Source organism: Schistocerca serialis, chromosome 2 (assembly GCF_023864345.2).
Source record: "Schistocerca serialis cubense isolate TAMUIC-IGC-003099 chromosome 2, iqSchSeri2.2, whole genome shotgun sequence".
NCBI classification, from domain to species: Eukaryota; Metazoa; Arthropoda; class Insecta; order Orthoptera; family Acrididae; genus Schistocerca; species Schistocerca serialis.
The window spans coordinates 1,016,239,216-1,016,261,586 of record NC_064639.1 but is presented as its reverse complement, the minus strand read 5'-3'; the positions used below and the strand labels follow the sequence as shown (position 1 = coordinate 1,016,261,586).

Below are 22,371 nucleotides of genomic sequence, written 5' to 3'. Positions count from 1 at the left end.
ATACAGCACATGTCCTCTAATGTTTTATGAATTTAAAAAAATAAATAAATGACATATAGAGAAAATATCTGAAGTAATGGCAAAATGAAGATTAACATTTTTTGGACATCTCTACCGAATGGATGGAAATAGACTAACAAAACAAATACTCCTATATTTCTGGAAGAAGAAATCGACAATAGCATGGATTACAGAAGTAAGAAAAGATCTTGAAAGAAACAACATCAAAGAATGAGAAAGAGCAGAAAGAAACCGTTTTAAAAACAAAATACTAAATTTGGAACGCTTTCAAAGCAGAAGAAATAAAAAATCGGGAACGACATGGACAGACGAAAGGAAGAGACTTCATGGGGAGAAAATGAGGGAATACTGGAAAAATAGGAAACAACAACAAAGGAAGAACAGGAACTGAAGTTGTTAACGTGATCCTAGTTGGTCAATACGATTCTAAATAAATCAATAAATAAATCAATATCATAAAAAAATGTTTTAACAAATTTCAAGTTTTACCCACCTGACGTAATTTAAATGTTTTAATAATAATAACGGACCCACAAGTTATGAACATGGAAATTTTATTGCTTGATGATAAATATGAAATAAGTCGGACGACAATGTAAGAATTTTACTTGTGTTTCATTTTATGTAATTAAATTTGAAGTGGTTTATTCCCCTTGAGGTTTATAGGTAGTTCACATAGATGGCGTCATGTAACCAACCGATGTGTTCTCCATACACCCCGCTTTCCGCAAACAGTAGTATTCAATGAACTGTGGATGAAGCCTAACCAACAGGCAGTACATGCATTGAGCAAAAATGATAGTGGTATGTAATACACAAACCATATGAGTTAACCCATTAATTGCAACTTTTTTATGACAACATCTAACTATGTACCTCTTTTATTCTTAGCATTGAGAATGTCTAGTGTCTAGCTGAAATCTAGATCTGCCACTAAAATTTAAAAAGGACGACTGATAGATGAAATCTATTATTTAAAGTAATTTTTTTTCGGTTTCGATTGTCTCAAACTACACTCCTGGAAATGGAAAAAAGAACACATTGACACCGGTGTGTCAGACCCACCATACTTGCTCCGGACACTGCGAGAGGGCTGTACAAGCAATGATCACACGCACGGCACAGCGGACACACCAGGAACCGCGGTGTTGGCCGTCGAACGGCGCCAGCTGCGCAGCATTTGTGCACCGCCGCCGTCAGTGTCAGCCAGTTTGCCGTGGCATACGGAGCTCCATCGCAGTCTTTAACACTGGTAGCATGCCGCGACAGCGTGGACGTGAACCGTATGTGCAGTTGACGGACTTTGAGCGAGGGCGTATAGTGGGTATGCGGGAGGCCGGGTGGACGTACCGCCGAATTGCTCAACACGTGGGGCGTGAGGTCTCCACAGTACATCGATGTTGTCGCCGGTGGTCGGCGGAAGGTGCACGTGCCCGTCGACCTGGGACCGGACCGCAGCGACGCACGGATGCACGCCAAGACCGTAGGATCCTACGCAGTGCCGTAGGGGACCGCACCGCCACTTCCCAGCAAATTAGGGACACTGTTGCTCCTGGGGTATCGGCGAGGACCATTCGCAACCGTCTCCATGAAGCTGGGCTACGGTCCCGCACACCGTTAGGCCGTCTTCCGCTCACGCCCCAACATCGTGCAGCCCGCCTCCAGTGGTGTCGCGACAGGCGTGAATGGAGGGACGAATGGAGACGTGTCGTCTTCAGCGATGAGAGTCGCTTCTGCCTTGGTGCCAATGATGGTCGTATGCGTGTTTGGCGCCGTGCAGGTGAGCGCCACAATCAGGACTGCATACGACCGAGGCACACAGGGCCAACACCCGGCGTCATGGTGTGGGGAGCGATCTCCTACACTGGCCGTACACCACTGGTGATCGTCGAGGGGACACTGAATAGTGCACGGTACATCCAAACCGTCATCGAACCCATCGTTCTACCATTCCTAGACCGGCAAGGGAACTTGCTGTTCCAACAGGACAATGCACGTCCGCATGTATCCCGTGCCACCCAACGTGCTCTAGAAGGTGTAAGTCAACTACCCTGGCCAGCAAGATCTCCGGATCTGTCCCCCATTGAGCATGTTTGGGACTGGATGAAGCGTCGTCTCACGCGGTCTGCACGTCCAGCACGAACGCTGGTCCAACTGAGGCGCCAGGTGGAAATGGCATGGCAAGCCGTTCCACAGGACTACATCCAGTATCTCTACGATCGTCTCCATGGGAGAATAGCAGCCTGCATTGCTGCGAAAGGTGGATATACACTGTACTAGTGCAGACATTGTGCATGCTCTGTTGCCTGTGTCTATGTGCCTGTGGGTCTGTCAGTGTGATCATGTGATGTATCTGACCCAAGGAATGTGTCAATAAAGTTTCCCCTTCCTGGGACAATGAATTCACGGTGTTCTTATTTCAATTTCCAGGAGTGTATCACCTTCAGAACAGTGTGCAGTACATGAGGGCCAAGTATTATCCCTAATTACCTTAACTGGCGCATATTTGTGCAACACGAGATTTTTTTATGTGTTTGTGCTTCGCCGGAAGTTCTTTTTTTGAGATTTGAACTCAATATCCCCAGTTTGCTTTCCTGTAGAATGTTAATGATTGCTTATCTGTTGTAACATACTTATCGAATTCTTCTGATAATTGTTTTGCATTGGTAACCTACGTCGCTTGACGACTGGAAAATCCGCTCTAAACAACACTGTCTTCACGATCGAATCTGTCACTGGGTCAGGTTCAAGTGACTTGCTTATGAGTTGTCTCATCGCGTTGTTGACGCCATTTATCTAATGGCTAATAGTGCGCGTGGTTTTGTTTTGTAAGACCGTCGATGCGGCAGGTGATAGTTGTCTGGAATTATACGCTTTTGGCTTACTTGGTAATATTTTACGGTATTTTTTATAATATGAAATTCGTACGCCTTCCACCATACGAGTGGTTCAGTAAATGACTATCTGCACAAATATTGACCGATCTTCATCGATGGAAAATTCACATTTGTACCTATTGTAAGAATATACGAAGAATTATCGTGATCTCTCACTAAGAAATTGCGTGTACATATGCAGTTTCTAGTGAATCGTATCATGAGTTGTTTGCTGAGCTCGATGATGAACAGACTAGTCAGTGCGCTCATTCACCATGAAATAAAAATTGATATTTCCTTGTGCTGAACATCCGAAATTCATCGGTGAGATCATCCACAAAATTCACGAGAAACGTAGTTCCAGAACAAAATTAATATTTGTTGTCTACACGCACGACCAAAACTCGTTTTACTAGTTTCTTCAGCCACTACAAATTTGAGCTAAATTTTGGGCGAAAGAGATAAGTGTGACAAATTTTCGTAACGAGACAATAAGCTTCTAACGTATTTTCTTTCTTTTTTTGCCCTGGAAGGAGTCGAAAATTTCGTCAAAAATGGCCTCAATTGTGACCCCAGTCTTTGGACGCTTCAACGAAAATTCTGCATAAATTATTCTTCCTATTTTGTGTACCATCTCGACGATGAGACCGCTAGACGTGAGATACAGTTTTCTAGATTCGAGAAAAATATGAAGGAATCGGATCCAAGAATTGGTAGAGTACGATTCTGGTTATAACGCTGAATAATCTACAAAAACCCTGAATAAAACCACAATAGCGCAACAAAACCTGCTATTTGCCAATATCAGCACCGTACTTACAAATGCATTCCTTCGTCACCCTGCCAACTGCAGTTTGGTTGGCCCCTATTAATACCCTAATGGCCATTAAAATTGCTACACCACGAAGATGACGTGCTACAGACACGAAATTTAACCGACAGAACGAAGATGCTGTGATATGCAAATGATTAGCTTTTCAGAGCATTCACACACGGTTGGTGCCGGTGGCGACACCTACAATATGCTGACATGAGGAAAGTTTCCAACCGATTTCTCATACACAAGCAGCAGTTGACCAGCGTTGCCTGGTGAAACGTTGTTGTGATTCTTCGTGTAAGGAGGAGAAATGCGTACCATCACGTTTCCGAGTTTGATAAAGGTCGGATTCTAGCCTATTGCGATTGCGGTTTATCGTATCGCGACATTGCTGCTCACGTTGGTCGAGACTGTTACCAGAATATAGAATGGGTGGATTCAGGAGGGTAATACGGAACGCCGTGCTAGATCCCAACGGCCTCGTATCACTAGCAGTGGAGATGACAGGCATCTTATCCGCATGGCTGTAACGGATCGTGCAGCCACGTCTAGATCCCTGAATCAACAGATGGGGACGTTTGCAAGACAACAACCATCTGCACGAACAGTTCGACGACGTTTGCAGCAGCGTGGACTATCAGCTCGGAGACCATGGCTGCGTTTACCCTTGACGCTGCATCACAAACAGGAGCGCCTGCGATGGTGTACTTAACAACGAAATGGCAAAACGTCATATTTTCGGATGAATCAGGTTCTGTTTACAGCACCACAATGGTCGCATCCGTGTTTGGCGACATCGGGGTGAAGCGGTGAAGGCACATTGCAAGCGTGTGTTCGCCATCGCCATACTGGCGTATCACCCGGCGTGTTGGTATGGGGTGCCATTGGTTACGCGTCTCGGCCACCTCTTCTTCGCATTGACGGCACTTTGAACAGTGAACGCTACATTTCAGATGTGTTACAACCCGTGGCTCTATCCTTCATTCGATCCCTGCGAAACCCTACATTTCAGCAGGATAATGCACGACCGCATGTTGCAGGCCCTGTACGGGCCTTTCTGGATACAGAAAATGTTCGACTGCTGCCCTGGCCAGAACATTCTCCAGATCTCTCACCAATTGAAAGCGTCTGGTCAATGGTGGCCGAGCAACTGGCTCGTCACAATACGGCAGTCACTACTCTTGATGAACTGTAGTATCGTGTTGAAGCTGCATGCGCAGCTGTACCTGTACACGCCATCCAAGCTCTGTTTGACTGAATGCCAAGGCGTATCAAGGCCGTTATTGCAACCAGAGGTGGTTGTTCTGGGTACTGATTTCTCAGGATCTATGCACCCAATGTAATCACATGTCAATTCTAGTATAATGTATTTGTCCAATGAATACCCGTTTATCATCTGCATTTCTTCTTGGTGTAGCAATTTTAATGGCCAGTAGTGTAAATTAACTTTTGTAGTAATCACTACCAGTCACCTATTTATTTATGTCTTAGTTAGATTTTTGTTAATGTTCTTGCTTCAAGGAGAAGATTCTCATCATAAAAAAATTACGGTAGTACACGTGTATTTTAAGTATAGAAAGGTTTTCCTGCTGTGTTAGTGTCTTGGTATGTGCTGAGGCACACCTAGGGAGAATGAGAAGCGCAATTTATCTGAGAGACTTTATTTCAATCATATAAACATGAATATTTAAGAATCCATCCACCGTGTCTGTCATTAGATGTTTTCTTCTGATTTACTATCACTCTGATTTAACTGGGGTGATGAGTTACCAGTAACTATAAAAACAGAGGTTATCATAAAAGCTTTTTTCGAACCATCACGATCCGAAGACAGTCAATAGATTATTTAACTGACGTTGCTAACTTACCGTTGATAGTATGTAAAAAATTACGTGCTATTGTTCATGAGTGTAGCCGGTCAGTGTGACATCACAAAAATGCTGAGTGTAGTGTAGTGAAAGAAACTGTAAAACTGTCATAGAACTGTTGGTTGACGTTTCTGGAAGAAATCGATGCATGTCGAGGTCATAATATATTACCTTCCCCCAAATACATGTATTCTACTGACCAGGATGGTAAATTAGCAAAAATTTGGAAATTTGTGGTAAATCCTGTTGGACCAAACTGCCGAGATACAAAAAAACATATACCCCAGCTGAGGTGAATTAAGAAGGGGTAGTGGGGGAGGGGGGGGGGGGGGGGCAGGGAGACATGGAAGTCTCAGATTGTGTTCTCTCAGCACACACCACTTGATGGAGCGCAAGAAAGTGTATAACTGTAGATTTTTGTAAGTATGTAATTACCTAATTCACAAGTTAAAACCATCTTGCAACAAAGCTAAAAAATTATAACAACTACTGACGTTTGTGTTCATCGTGTATGCCATGATGTAGACCAGACAACCCTTGAAACTATCAATACAGAACAAGAGCTGAACTTCTGATTTAATTTTCCATAACAAATATTTTTCTTCTGGAGTTATTGAAGATTATTCCTTTTTGACTGGTGCAACAGACATTATTATATTGGAATCCGTTTAAATAAAATCACAACTGATTTCATACATTCACGTATTTATTACACAGATTCAAAAATAAAATAGGAAACACATAACACATTTGAGGAATTCCATATTTTACAGTAGCTTTGTGGTTGCAATTTGAGCCAAAAGTAGAAACGTTATGATTGTCATCGCTAATTAGCGGATGCATTTTCCATTAGTTCGCTTAATATGAACAAATGCTGAAACAACATAGTTTATCATGAAGATTACTACGTAAGTCTTAAGATGAGGGAAAACATAAATTTTTACTGCAGTGTACCTAACAATGTAATTTAAGTACATTCATCATTTTATGGTAATGTAGTGATGTATTATGTGATCATCAAAGTTAATTGTTAGTTATTGTGGCACATGGGACCGGAGCTCGAGTTATGCGACAAATATTCCGTTTATCCATCCATCTCTTCTAATCGCACACTGACGGCAATAAGTCTGCAGTTATAATGTTTGGAGTCCAGTTTGTTTTAGAGTTTCTCGAAGCAATTTTATAAAGAATGAACTCGGCGGTACGAAAAACAGCCAGTACAGAATACGTTAATTTCCTGCAATCATACTTTGTTGATAAACACAGAATTAGCTCTATCAGCTGTTCAAAAGAAAAAAATATTTCATCGAGGAATATGTGGAAAGTGATGCAGTGCAACGAATAACAACACGGTGTTTCCTATGAAAAATAATGTCTGTAGTAGAAGCCTTCAAGAGATGTTAATACAGTTTGATTTTACTCAGAAGAATTGTAATTTAACGAATGTGCTGTCAGTAAACATGGGTCTTGGTATTTGACGAAGTTCGAGTGTGTATATTACATTATGAGACACAGAAGTGTACTTTTAGTTTCATTTTCTGTTTTATCCTGTTGTTAAACAGATTCCTTGTGCCTGAAAATTCTACTGGTCTGTCTTTAGTCAAGATAAAGTCGTTGTACCGCAGACGAATGTAATAGTCAAACACAAGTCTCCTTACCTGTAGCTCATGTTGCAACCACAACAAAAATAACAGAAAAGGTGTACAAATATAAAATCCACTGTCATGGTTTTTTTGTTTATACAAATAATGTGCAATACAGACGAGCCCTGTCCGCATATACTTGCCCAGCTTTGGGTGACTTTCCAATTGTTCACTGTGTAGCCACAGTATCTAGTATAAGACGCTAGCATTTCACACACAACCAACATTGTTAGCGGATGCATGTCGATACAGATGCAGAATTTGATACTTGCTAGACACACCAGAAGGGAGTTCCTTCTTTCTTATTGCTGTCTTTTAAATCTTGCACTGCCTATTTAGTTTTTTGTGGGGTAATACTGTTTTTCTTCAGTCCAGATAAGTTGTACTTCGAGATCAGAGCGCAGCAGCGGAGGGGATGCAGTAAAATGGGAGATGAAGCGCAGTGATATAGGTGGTTCTTTCATTCCCAGTTACGATTTGAAGAGTCGATTCTCGGTTTCGGCCTTTATCTGCCATCTTTAGATCTTTTCAGCTTTGTTACGGTGAAATGAAATGACCGTATCGCATTATTGACCGCGATACCTCTTCTGGGGGTAGCTCGGCCGACTGGTGCTTTTTCTGTTTGACGACTATACCAGCACTGATCGACAACCTCCAATCCGACCGGAAATCGAACCTGGACACCGGGATATAGAATCAGCAACGCTAACCGCTAGACCAAAGCAACGTGTGTATAATATTATAGATCGTTTTCTTGTTTTTGCCTGTCTCAGGCCATACATCTCCTGTGAATTATTTTATCGATCTGATGGCAGACACGGTGTTATTATTACAAAAGGAATATTGTCATTATGCACTGAATGAAATGGAATTGCTAGCTAGATACTGTTTTGAAACGATTAGTATTTAATTGATCGAATGAATATATTTTACTTTATTGCAGCAGCATTTAATTAGGCATTCTTGATTTAACGCAGACATCCAAATCAGGAAGTTCTTGCTATCTTCATAAACTTTTATCAAAGTCAATGTTACTGGATTTGAAAAGACGAAAAGAATTTAATCACTAGTGTAAAGACATTCGTGTTGAATAAATTTTCTTGTTGAGCTACATTTTTATATTTCTCTAGTGTTGATCCTTGTTGGATCTTCGATGGTGAAATTTTGTAAATGGGGTAGTGTCAAGAAATTTTCTGAGATGAATTTTTTTGAGTACAGTGTCTTGAGAAGAATTTTTATACAGAGAGTAACACAGATTACTCAACGTCATTATCCAGCTCACATTACCTGATGAACATCCTTTTTTATGAGAGATAAATTTTATGAGAACCAACTATTCATTTGATGTATTTAAAAGGACGCATTGCGCTACCGCGATTCTCTGCAGTTAGAAGCAGCTCAGAAATAGAGACACGCTTTTTCTTCTTTTTCTACGAAAGAAGTTGCATGGCATTTTTCATTGCGACACAGGTAAGCCAAATACATGTGATACGAGTTTTCAGTTTCACAGGGTCAGTTTACATTGCTCAGTTTAATCATTCGCATTAAAATTCAGAGTCCTTTTTATGTGTCTGTACAGTTTTAGTTCAGACAGGGCATATTTCATTTACATTCTCGCAGTCAGATTTGCTTCTTATTCTCACAGGTAGATTTAGTTCTCGGCTATAAACGTGAAGTTAGTTTACGCAAATACTTCTTTTCTGTGAATGGAACGTTTTGCTACGCAACAGCTCAGACAATGGGTGCACTTTCAGATAATCTTTATCTTTTTTATTTATTAAGATAACTTCCAAGCGCTACGTCGATAGATAAGAAATAATATTTTAATGTGGAGGAAATCGTACAGCGACAAAGTTCACACGATACACTGTAACAAAGCTTTCTTTTTTAAAAAATAAAAAATCCGATAACGGCCGAAACACGTAATCGTCTATTGTTAATCGTAACTGCGACTGAAATAAATAAATAGTTACAGCTTTCTAACAGTTGCTGCATCTCTCCATAGACTGTATAGGACACTTACTGACTGAACAACACAGTATTCGTCAGAACGAAATCAGAACGATCCAACAGTCAGTCAGTAAAATTATGATAGCGATGAAGAAGAGGGCACTTCTTTTTAATATTTAGCGCTCCTTACACCTACTTAAAACGGAGCTCCTTCTGTTGATTTTGATCGGTACAATACATTTGTGACAACAACAGGAGTGGACACTAGAAATTAGGTAAAATACACAACCTGATATGAATAACAAGGAAGCATTTTTAGAAGAGTAAATCTAAACTGTAAGCGTACATTTTGGGACACCGTGGTACATAACGCATCGAATTTTCATGTGTTACTGAATATTCCAGTAAATTGGTACAATTCAACAACTGACCATTTCGGCCAATATACAGTCTCCAGACCAATATGGTAAGGCCACCGAAATGCAGGTGTGTCCAAAATGCTGAAAAAAGTTAACTGAAATTCCAGATGTTGTTTGTTCCGGTAGATTGAGAAGCACTGCAGTGTAATGAAAGTCTTGACAGAGGCATGTCCCCACTGAGGAGTCTGTCTGCAGGCTCTGGAATGTCTGTAGTGCCCGCGAGTGGAACGCCCGGCTGCGTTCCGTCGCCGGACTCTTTGAGATCAGCCAGTGGGGTCAGCCAGTGGAGCGCCGCGTGCGCCCCTCAGTAGGGCCTCCAGACGGACTGGTCGGCGTGCCGGTCCGGATACCTGTTGATGACGTCGCCGGGCGGCGAGGCGTCGTGCGACGAGACGACGAGGCCGTCGAGTGCGCGAGCGGCGGCCGCCGCCGCCTCCGGGTCGTGCGCGTAGTCCCGGTCGGCGTGCAGGTGCACGTGGATCTGGTTCTGGTTGACCGTCGAGTACAGGTGCGGGTACACCAGCATGGTGGGCGGGGGCGGCGGCGGAGGCGGGGGCGGCGGCGCGGCGGCGGCCACGGCGGTGGGCGGCGGCGGGTTGAGGTACGGGCCGGGCGCCGGCTGGGCCGCGCCGTAGTAGTTGTAGTTGTTGGGGTGGTGGTGGGGGTGGTGGTGGTGGTGGGGCATGAACGAGCCGGCCTGGTGGCCCGGCCAGCCGGCCGCCGCCGCCGGGTGGTGGTACGTCGTGCCGCCACAGCTGAGTCCGGGCGCTGCAACAAATGGAAAGCGCACCGTAGTACGACACCTGCTCCCAGTATTGGTTTCAGAGTACCTAAGGCAAATGCAGCTCATAATTGCATTGACATACAAAATGTAGGCCTATCATTTAGAAATGAATAACAAATGGTTCAAATGGCTCTGAGCACTATGGGACTTAACTGTTGAGGTCATCAGTCCCCTAGAACTACTTAAAGCTAACTAACCTAACGACACACATCCATGCTCGAGACAGGATTCGAACTTGCGACCGTAGCGGTCGTGCGGTTCCAGACTGAAGCCCCTAGAACCGCTCGGCCACACTGGCCGGCGTGACAGAAGTCAATGGATTCTTTCTTTCATTCTTTTGCTAGCGCCTTGTCCCGCATCTTTGCGCAGGGTCGGCACAGTTGAAATGGTTCAAATGGCTCTGAGCACTATGGGACTCAACTTCTGAGGTCATTAGTCCTCTTGAACGTAGAACTAGTTAAACCTAACTAACCTAAAGACATCACACACATTCATGCCCGAGGCAAGATTCGAACCTGCGACCGTAGCGGTATCGCGGTTCCAGACTGCAGCGCCTAGAACCGCACGGCCACTTCGGCCGGCGTCGGCACAGTTCAATCGGATTTGGCATGGTTAATTTTGAGGGGTGGCCGGATGCCCTTCCTGGCGCCACCCCATATACCCCCCCCCCCCTCCCCCGGGACGGTATTGTGTACCCCCAACTGTTTGCGTCTAATGTAAACCACGAAACATTGCGAACGTGTTTCAGACGTCTGCGAGGTGTGTAACTGAGGCGGGATGTGTGGACCAGCCCGATATTCACCTAGTGGGATGTGGAAAACCGCGTGAAAACCACATTCAGGCTGGCCGGCAAACCAGCCTTCATAGCTATTCCTCCAGGCGTATTGATACGGGACTGGCGCGCCTACCCGAGTCCAGGAAGCAGCGCATTAGCGCTCACTCGCTAACCTGGCGAGTCTGACAGAAGACAAGGGTAGGCAAATACAGAGATCGCGCACAAGAGGTGTAAAGAGGCAGTGCATTGGCCTGGGTGTCATCTGTACTGAGGTGATTCAAGTGAAAAGACTTCCGACCTAAGTAAGGCCATTCAATGGGATTTGACAGACTTTGAAAGCGGAATGATAGTTAGAGCTAGACGCATGGGATATTCCATTTCGGAAGTCATACCGGCCGGAGTGGCCGTGCGGTTCTAGGCGCTACAGTCTGGAACCGAGCCTTTTTTTCGGAAGTCGTTAGGGAATTGAATATTCCGAGGTCCTCAGTCTCAACAGTGTGCCGAAAATACCGAATTTCAGGCATTACGTATCACCAAGGACAACGCAGTGACCGATCGCCTTCATTTATGGACCGAGAGTAGCGGCGTCTGGGTAGAGTTGCCAGTGCTAACAGACAATCAACACTGTGTGGAATAAGCGCAGAAATCTATGAGGAACGTACGACGAATGTTTTCATTAGGACACTACGCCGGAATTTGACGTTAATGGGCTATGGCAGCAGACGCTCAACGTATGTGCCTTTGCTAACAGCGCGAGATCACCTGCACGCCTCTCCTGCGTTCGTGACCAGTTGGACCCTAGTCGACGAAAAAACCGTGGCCAGGTCAGATGACTCAAGATTTCAGTTGGTAAGAGCTGATGGTATGGTTCGAGTACAACGCAGACTCCACGAAACCATGGACCCAAGTTGTCAATAAGGCACTGTGCGAGTTGGTAGTGGCTTCATAATGGTGTGGGCTGTGTTTACATGGAATGGAATGGGCCCTTTGGTCCAACTGAACAGATCATTGAGTGGAAATGGTTATGTTCGGCTACTTGGAGACGATTTGCAGCCATTCAAGGACTTCATGTTCCCAACCAGCCATGGCATTTTTATGGATGACAATACGTCACGTCACCGGGTCATAGTTGTTCGCGATTGGTATAAAAAACATTCTGAGCAGTTCTAGTGAGTGATATGACCACTCAGATCGCCCGACATGGTTTCCAACGAACATTTATGGTACGTAATAGAGATGTCAATTCGTACTCAAAATCCTGCACCAGCAATACTTTCGCAACTGTGGGCTGCTATAGAGGCAGCATGGCTCAATATTTCTGCAGGGGAGTTCCAACGACTTGTTGAGATCATGCCAAAAGGAGGTCCGACATGATACTAGGAGCTATCCTATGACTTTTGTCATCTCAGTGTATGATACACACAGTAAGGAAAGTGCCACTCAGATTTGCAGTAGTACATGAAATTTCTTATTTTGATGACAACTAAATAAAAGCAAATGCCATTTTATGGTGCCATATCAATACGTAAAAGCCGACCGCTGTGGCCGAGCGGTTGTAGACGCTTCAGTCCGGAACCGCGCTGCTGCTGCGGTCGCAGGTTCGAATCCTCCCTCGCGCGTGGATGTGTGTGATGTCCTTAGGTTCGTTAGGTTTCAGTAGTTCTAAGTCTAGGGGACTTTTGACCTCCGATGTTAAGTCCCATAGTGCTAAGAGCAATTTGAACTATTTGAATACGCAAAAAATTGCAATTACGCTGTTACTACCGCCCCTCCCCTTTTCTCGGGTGTAAACAGGCTGGCGCTGCCATCCTGGTGAGGTCCTCAGTTTGCTTTGCAGATTAGAAATTAGGGTACTTGCTGTAATGCAGGCAAGGCATCACTGTAAGTGAGATATGACTTTCTTTTTTTAGAATTAAAAATTTGACCAACACGAACAAGAGACACAACAAATAACGCCTATATTGATTTGAGCCTTACATAACACTCGAACAGCGTTGCATCAACAATTCATACTATCCATTCTGCAATGTCCTAGTCGTGCAACGCACTGTTTCCACACGTATCAACCTGTTTCTGACAAAAATGTTGGTACACATTCATCGCTGACCGTACCCTCTCCTCACCACAAAATGGTTCAAATGGCTCTGATCACTATGGGACTTAACTTCTGAGGTCATCAGTCCCTCAGAACTTAGAACTACTTAAACCTAACTAACGTAAGGACATCATACACATCCATGCCCAAGGCAGGATTCGAACGTGCGACCGTAGCGGTCGCGCAGTTCCAAACTGTAGGTCCTAGAACCGCTCGGCCACTCCGGCTAGCTCTCCTCACCACACTCCATCCTATCATATTGCATGGTTTTGATTCGACCTGCTGCAGCTTGCCCGGCGGTACGACGAGCGAGACGGGCTACCGATGGAGCCTTCCGGGCAATTTCATGCAGAACAGACTCACGGGCAGAATCGAGCGCGTCGTATCTCAGTGGCCTCTGACTGTCTGCTTTAGTTGCAGCTGAACAGCTTGAACTCTGAGCACTAATGTAGTCACAAGGAATTTCTCGAAACATCGCATCGTGCGAAGATAACGTGACAACTCGGCAGCAAATTGAGAAACAAGTAAATCATCACTTTCGTCGAGAAAGCCTGAAGGATCACTACAACTATTGTGGAGTTGCTTAGGTTTTGTGCGCCTTTTGTTTGTATGCTCATTGTCTCTAGCTCTTCATCGGTTCAAGTGAAAAGTGTTGATTGTGCATACCACCCACTTGGAGTCATTCAGTCTTCTTATGTGGCCATAAAACCGAACTCCGCTTTTGCGCATATGTCCGTATTTTTTGTATTAGAGCACGTATTTGCTATTTCGATTTTTTAACGTGTTTTTACGATTTAAGGGCGTAGTCTTCGATAATTAGAAAGTTTTAATTATCATCTAAAATGTACGTAATTAATTTTTATTTGGCATGGCATTCATAGAAAATCACTTTTTACTGCCGTTAACTTATCCTTACTAGATTGAACTGGCGCTCCACATTAATTGCTCTCGTTAAAAGTGGAATAGTTGGATCTCACAACTGCACATTTTCTTCATACTGTTAGGATTTAGAGGTCAGTCCTGGGTATCAGTTTCATAAATCAGTGTAACAGAATTATTTAAAAAAAAAAGAAAAGAAAAAAAAGAAACTCGTAAGAAAATTAGCCTCAAAGATCAGAAGACTTCCGAGCGTTGTTGAGTAGAAACATGTCAAGCACATTAACAGAGTCTGTGGTAGCCGCGTGTATAGCGTAAAATTCTTGTAACAGTAAAGTTACTGATTCGAGTCTGTTTGTAATTGCTGATTACACGAAAATAAATTAAAATTTGGTAGATAAATTCGAAATGTACTTTAAACATAGCTGCGCTACAGCAACGGTTCCACGTAAATCAGACTAAGAGCAGCCGACCAGTTGCAAAGGATAAAGTAATCTTTACCTAGGTTTCAATAGATATAAATCTATCTTCTTCAGAAGACGGCCTGGGGACAATGAACATCGTAATATATATTAAGGTATGAAACATGAGTCAAGAATGAAGTTTAACATATATTAGGAAAATATTGTATTACAGGTTGTGAGAAAGGTTCTTGGTACTTACAGTATTATAACAACATGAAGTGATATGTCCTTATCGTTTAGGCAAACATCTGCATAGTTATATTAATCATATAAAATATAGCCCTGAAAACAGGGTTTGTCAGACAAATAAAATAGGTACATAGAAGTTGCAGAGCGCCTAAGCGACTGAGTAAAATCGGCCAGCGTAGTAGCACAGCGGCCAGGGCAGGTGGCGCTCATGTCGCGAACTATGTGCCGATAGGCGTACTGAAGTAACATTTGAAATATCAATATTAAATGCGTTCTTAAATAGAGTGATAATAAATAAAATGGCAAGCATTTAACACTCCCGTTATGACATTGTGGGAGGTATAGGAACAATAACGTAGATACATACATCAAAAAGACAGGTGGCGCTTCCGCCGTGAGTTACAAGCAGTGGTCTATATAGCCAAAATATAAAAGTTATATTATCATATTAGTGAAGCCCATAGAACATATATAAGTCAAAACATCAAGAACAATCAGTAATGGCTTTTAAGAAAATTATGAGACCTGGTCTACAATCCAGTTACTACGTAATATAGAATAAGAGAAAATTACATGAGGGCTCCTGTAGTGGCAGCCATACATCGTGAGAAGAACACATTATATGAACGGTAGTAAACTGAAAGATTTGAAAGTGCATTATAGCTTCCTGAGGAAATAGACTAATGAGGTTACTATCATTAATGTTATATATTAAACAGTACGGGTTTAAAGCCTTCGAAAAATTGTTTACAGGCAAGGTTCAACTGATCATTCAGTATATTGCCGTCTTTGAGCTCTAGATGTTTAAAAATAAATAGCTCTTCCCACAGATCTAGTCTCCGTCCTTTGACCTGTCTATGTAGGATAACCGTGTCTTCTAACTGTTTAGGCGTATGGCCGGTTATCAAGAGGTGTTCAGCAAAGGTAGAGTTGCGGATATTTGTTCCTTTTTTACCTAAAAGATGTTCTTTATATCGTGTTTTCACAGCTCTGCCGGTTTGACCAATATAATAAGAGGGGCAGTTGTTACAGGTTAGCTTGTAAACACCTGAATTAGAAAACCAATCGCTGGCAATCTCTACTGACTGTACAAGATTTCTTTTTAAACTGTTATCTGTAGAAAAGGAGACGTTACAGTTATATTTTTTATTTAGAAGACGTTTAATCCTATACGATAAGTTACCCAGGAAAGGGATGGAAATAAATTTTTTTTTTAGTTTCAGTGGTATCCGTGGGGAGAATATTTCTCAAAGTCGAACATTTTTGGGAGATTTTCTTATTGAGCAGGTGATCAATCATGTTCTGGTTATACCCATTATTAACCGCAATCGCTTTGATGACATTCAATTCCTTTTTTTGATCTGCAGGTGATAAAGGAGTGGTTACCATCCGGTGAATGGCGGAATGAAAAAATGCCAATTTATGAGCTTTTGGATGGGTTGAGTCAGCAGGAATGACATTATCTGAATATGTTTCCTTGCGGAAGATATTAAAATGGAAGGAATTATCTTCTATAGAAATTGTTAAATCGAGAAAATTAAGTTCACGTTTATCATTTTGAAGTTCTTTTGTGAAGGAAATTTTTTCATGTAAACCGTTGAAAATGTTAAAGAGATGCTCTAACTCATGATCAGTGCCATCAAAAGCAATGAAAATGTCATCAACATACCGTGCATAATAGCGGATTTTGTGGCGTAATTCTGAACTTGAATTGAAAAACGTTGTTTCCAGGGCGTTAATGAAAACCTCTGCTAGAATACCGGCGAGGGGGCTACCCATTGCTAGACCATCTGGCTGTACATACATTTTCCCATTAAATGTGAAGTAATTATATTTTAAAATGACCTTAAGCAAACCAATGAGTTCGGCAATCTGAGTTTCACTTAATTTTTTATGTTTCAGAAGATTCTCTTTTACAAGGTCTATGGTTTCATCAACCGGAACATTTGTGTAAAGGCTGACGATGTCAAAGGACACCAGTCTAGTGTCAGGTGTACAACTTATAGATTGAATATTGTTAATTAATTCCTTACTGTTTTTTACAGAAAAATTATTTTCAAATGTGAAAGCATCTTTAATTTTAAAATGGAGGCGCCTAGCAAGTGTGTGATGTGGACTACCTATACCATTCACTATAGGGCGGATCGGGTGATTTTGTTTATGCAATTTAAACTGACTTCTGAGCACTGGTGGTTTAGGGTTCATATTTATAAGCCCTTTCTTTTGGAACTTATTAAACAAGCTGACGGAATTCGTTAAAGTACGCCGGATTTCATTTTGCAGTTCAGTAGTAGGATCTACAGTAACCTCAGTGATGTCGTTTTCCTCAAAAAACTTTACAGTCTTCTCTATATATTCATTTTTGTAAGCCACGACCACGGTGTTCCCTTTGTCACTCTTAGTGACTAAGGCGTCGTGCTCTCTAAGTTTATGATTAATGCTTTTTATTATACTATATTCGCCCGATTGCTTATTAGGAGATAATTTAATTTCTTTTTCTATTATGTTGTTACATTCGTAGGCACATTTGACTTGCTCCGTTTTCTCTAATTTCAGAGATTCTAAACCGATTTTTAGATCTACAATGAGATTACAAATAACTGGATCTTTATCGAGTTTAGCAGGCAAGTTATATTTAAGGCCTTTACACAACAAGTCATTTTCGGCCTGCGTAAAAGAAATATTGGTTTTATTTAGTACTCTATCGTAAAATAGGTGCTTAACACTGTTGTCTGCTGTATTATCACTTTTACTTGTGGTCCTATTACTAAACTTTAAAAGCTTTCTTTCATGTCTGGCCTTGATTATTTCTTTACGATTAGAGAGCCATTCATTAATACTATTCCACAGGTGGTCAATTTGAAAATTACAAAGATCTTTAAAGGCTTTAGTTAAAAATAGATGTATACAGTAGGCTTCACTATTAAGGACATCTTTTTTCTTGTACAAATTTACTGTGCTCTCGGAAATGACTAAATGCACTAGCTTCTTTTTAATAGAAGGCACTCTGTTACACTGTTTAAAATTTACGTACGCCTTCACATAATCAGGGATAATGTCTTTCTCTAGGCACTGGTGATTAAAGTCAATAGCCATACCTGCTTTCACAATTTTTAATTTGATGTCCATATACCTGGATGCAGCTTTTGATACCTCGGCAGGCAAGAATTTCAGTACTTTAAACATAGCTGCGCTACAGCAACGGTTCCACGTAAATCAGACTAAGAGCAGCCGACCAGTTGCAAAGGATAAAGTAATCTTTACCTAGGTTTCAATAGATATAAATCTATCTTCTTCAGAAGACGGCAGTATTATAACAACATGAAGTGATATGTCCTTATCGTTTAGGCAAACATCTGCATAGTTATATTAATCATATAAAATATAGCCCTGTTTTCAGGGCTATATTTTATATGATTAATATAACTATGCAGATGTTTGCCTAAACGATAAGGACATATCACTTCATGTTGTTATAATACTGCCGTCTTCTGAAGAAGATAGATTTATATCTATTGAAACCTAGGTAAAGATTACTTTATCCTTTGCAACTGGTCGGCTGCTCTTAGTCTGAAAAAGTATTTTATTTTCTATTTAATGTTTTGCTTTCTGGTACCAATTTTTATTCTCATACTATTAGTAATTAAAATTAAAATGATGCTGTTTTCATTAAAAAGTTATGATTCAGTGGTTGTCAATTATCACAGCAGTTGGTAATAATATAGAATTTAATATACTGGATGTCCATAATTAAAGTTGCAGTTTAAAAACAATGTAGAAAGAGAACCACTCCTCAGAATGACGTTAAATTTTGAACAATATATTACCGGCGCAGGGGGAAACGACATGGAACAAAGAAAAAAGTAACGAAAATTTGACCAACAGATGCTGTAACGTCAGAATACGCACACCAAAGGATTCGGGGCACTCTACTGCTCCTGAGTTTGCGTCTGAGACGCCTAAAATGAGCCTCCATGCAGGCTCTTTTACAAGAACGGTGACTGCGCACCAGTAGCCCAGCAGAAGCTCCGGACACTCAAAGATATAAGTAAAGGCACTGGTCCGCTATCTACCAAGGATCTGGAGAAAATGATTACAAAATCTGAAAACAGAGGTTCTTTTGAAATGCAGTGTTGAAGAGGGAGGAAAGCAGTTGATCCGACGTCTGTCGAAGATGTGACCACAGCATTGCAGACATGCAGTGCACAGAGAATTGCCCAAATGTTGAACATGTCTGCGAGCATGGTGCATAAAAGCCTACGGAACATCCTGCTTTGCTATCCATACAAAATCACCTGTGTTCAGGAGTTGCTTCCGGCCGACCTGCCAGCAAGACAAACTTTTGCTCTGGAATTTCCTGCTTATATGGAAGTGAGCAATGAATGTCCATGGAACATCCTATGGACAGACGAAGCCCATTTGCATCTCCAAGGACAAGTCAATACGCAGAATTGCAGAATATGTTCAATGGAAAATCCGCACATCAACGGGTATCAATCACTTCATTCTGCAAAGGTGGCTGTGTGATGCAGGTTGACGGCATCGTTTATCGTAGGCCCATATTTTGTCGAAGAGATTAATTCTGCGGGTCCTCTTGCCCGAACAGTCGCTGCTAAACGCTGTGACAGTCTTTTTGCGCACCAACGTCATTCCAAACCTTCAACAGCTTGGATTTTACGCACGTTGGTGCTTCTCCGCGCATTAGCACAGCCCGTGAATCGGCTGCTGCACGGGCATTTCGGAAGCGCTAGAATTATCAGCCGTCATTTCCCTACAGCCTGCCGGCCGGAGTGGTCGAATGGTTCTAGGCGCTTCAGTCTGGAACCGAGCGTCTGCTACGGTTGCAGATTCGAATCCTGCCTCGGGCATGGATGTATGTGACGTCGTTAGGTTAGTTAGGTTTAAGTAGTTCTAAGTTCTAGGGGACTGATGACCTCAGATGTTAAGCCCCATAGTGCTCAGAGCCATTTGAACCATTTGAACCCTATAGCCTGGCCGTCCATATCACCTGATATTAACCCGAGTGACTTCTGGCAGTGAGGTTATCCGAAAGATGTTCATTGCTCCAATTTGAATGTAGCTGAACTGAAGGCATGCAACGCTCAACGCATTCTGAACGTGCCCACGAGACTCTCCGATCTGTTGTGGATTTCAGATTGTGGCAGAAAGCAGTAAACAGTTAATTGAACACGTCTAGTACCAGTCTCACGACTGCATAAATGCAGTTTATGGCACCAGGACAATTAGAAACCGGTTTTTGCAAGCCGATGTGTTACGACATTGCCGTGGTGTATGGACGTACGTAACTAATAGTGCCACAACTGTTCGACTGCTGAACTTATGAAGTCACGCGCGTTAACTAGTGCGGATGGTGTAATGCGCAGCTCAAACCATAGCCGTCATATTGCGATTCAATTGTCATTTGTAGCCGATCCCGTTTACACTACTGGCCATTAAAATTGCCACACCAAGAACAAATGCAGATGATGAACGGGTATTCATTGGACAAATATATTATACTAGAACTGACATGTGATTACATTTTCACGCCATTTGGGTGCATGGTCCTGAGAAATCAGTACCCAGAACAACCACCTCTGGCAGTAATAACGGCCTTGATACGCCTGGGAATTGCGTCAAACAGAGCTTGGATGGCGTGTACACGTACAGCTGCGCATGCAGCTTCAACACGATACCACAGTTCATCAAGAGTAGTGACTGGCGTATTGTGACGAGCCAGTTGCTCGGCCACCATTAACCAGACGCTTTCAATTTGTGAGAGATCTGGAGAATGTTCTGGCCAGGGCAGCAGTCGAACATTTCCTGTATCCAGAAAGGCCCGTACAGGACCTGCAACATGCGGTCGTGCATCATCCTACTGAAATGTAGGGATCGAATGAAGGGTAGAGCCACGGGTCATAACACATTTGAAATGTAACGTCCACTGTTCAAAGTGCCGTCAACGCGAACAAGAGGTGACCGAGACGTGTAGCCAATGGCACCCCTTACCATCACGCCGGGTGATACTATGACGATGACGAATACACGCTTCCAATGTGCGTTCACCGCGATGTCGCCAAACACGGATACGACCATCATGATGCTGTAAACAGAACCTGGATTCATTCGAAAAAATGACGTTTTGCCATTCGTGCACCCAGGTTCGTCGTGGAGTACACCATCGCAGGCGCTCATGTCTGTGATGCAGCGTCAAGGGTAACCGCAGCCATGGTCTCCGAGCTGATAGTCCATGCTGCTGCAGACGTCGGCGATCTGTTCGTGCAGATGGTTGTTGTCTTGCAAACGTCCCCATCTGTTGACTCAGGGATCGAGACGTGGCTGCACGATCCGTTACAGCCATGCGGATAACATACCTGTCATTTCGACTGCTAGTGATAAGAGGCCGTTAGGATCCAGCACGGCGTTCCGTATTACCCTCCTGAACTCAGATTCCATATTCTGCTAACAGTCATTGGATCTCGACCAACGCGAGCAGCAATGTCGCGATACGATAAACCGCAATCGCGATAGGCTACAATCCGACCTTTATCAAAATCGGAAACGTGATAGTACGCATTTCTCCTCCTTACACGAGGAATCACAACAACGTTTCACCAGGCAACGCCGATGAACTGCTGTTTGTGTATGAGAAATCGGTTGGAAACTTTCTTAACGTCTGCACGTTGTAGGTGTCGCCAATGGCGCTAACCTTGTGTGAATGCTCTGAAAAGCTAATCATTTGCATATCACAGCATCTTCTTCCTGTCGGTTAAATTTCGCGTCTGTAGCACGTCATCTTCGTGGTGTAGCAATTTTGATGGCCATTCGTGTAAGTTAACTTTCCGTTTTTCTTGTTTTTGTTTTCTTTTTGTTCCGTGACGTTTCCCACTGCGTCAATAATATACTGTTCAAATTTTAACGTCATTCTGAGCAGTGGTTCTATTTCTACTGCGTTTTGAAACGGTAATTTTAATTATGGACACTCTGTTTAAAAGTAAAAAAAAAGCAGTTTTTATCAGCTGTGTTTGAACGAGCGACGTTACAGTAATAAAATTTTACGCTACGCAGTCTGCTACCATCGATTCCACTGATGAGCTTGAAATGTTATTACTTAAAGGCGTTCGGAAGCCTGTCTTCGCAGGCGATTGTTTGGATTATTACGACGTACTGCTTTGGGGAATAGACATCCACGTACTGATTTTCAAGTTGATAAGGACCGGGCTGTAAGGCCCCTTTGTGGACGAAGCAAAAGACGTTCGCTTGCGGCAGCGCCTCACCTGTTGTGCTGTAGGGCGAGTGCGAGGCGGCGGGCTGCGGCGGCAGGCCCGCGGTGGGCACGATGCCGCCCGCGCACGACAGCGGCTCCAGCTCGCCGCCTCCGCCGCCCCCGCCCGGCCCCGCCCCCGCCGGCGGGCTCTTGGAGAACATACTGCCGTACTCGCCGCTGGCGCCGCTGCTGCTGCCGGCGCCGCCGCTCGCCGCCGCGTGGTCCGGCAAGACTGTGGGCACACGACGAGTGGCGTCACCACGACGTCCAAACTCCTCTCCCAAACTTTTTCTCAGACACAATTCTTTGGGAATCCTGGTACTCTGA

General features: G+C 43.1%; 1 protein-coding gene across 1 annotated transcript in view; it reads right to left on the bottom strand.

Moving 5' to 3' along the window:
- Positions 1–9,898: 9,898 nt before the first annotated feature.
- The window catches only part of LOC126456594 (protein lozenge-like), a 739,855-nt gene continuing 727,382 nt past the window's right edge, over positions 9,899–22,371 (bottom strand). The window contains exons 5-6 of the mRNA XM_050092338.1: positions 22,055–22,276; positions 9,899–10,362 (exon numbers count right to left, since the gene is read on the bottom strand). Of these exons, the coding sequence (XP_049948295.1) occupies positions 9,899–10,362; positions 22,055–22,276 (686 nt within the window). The remainder of the gene's footprint in view (positions 10,363–22,054; positions 22,277–22,371) is intronic.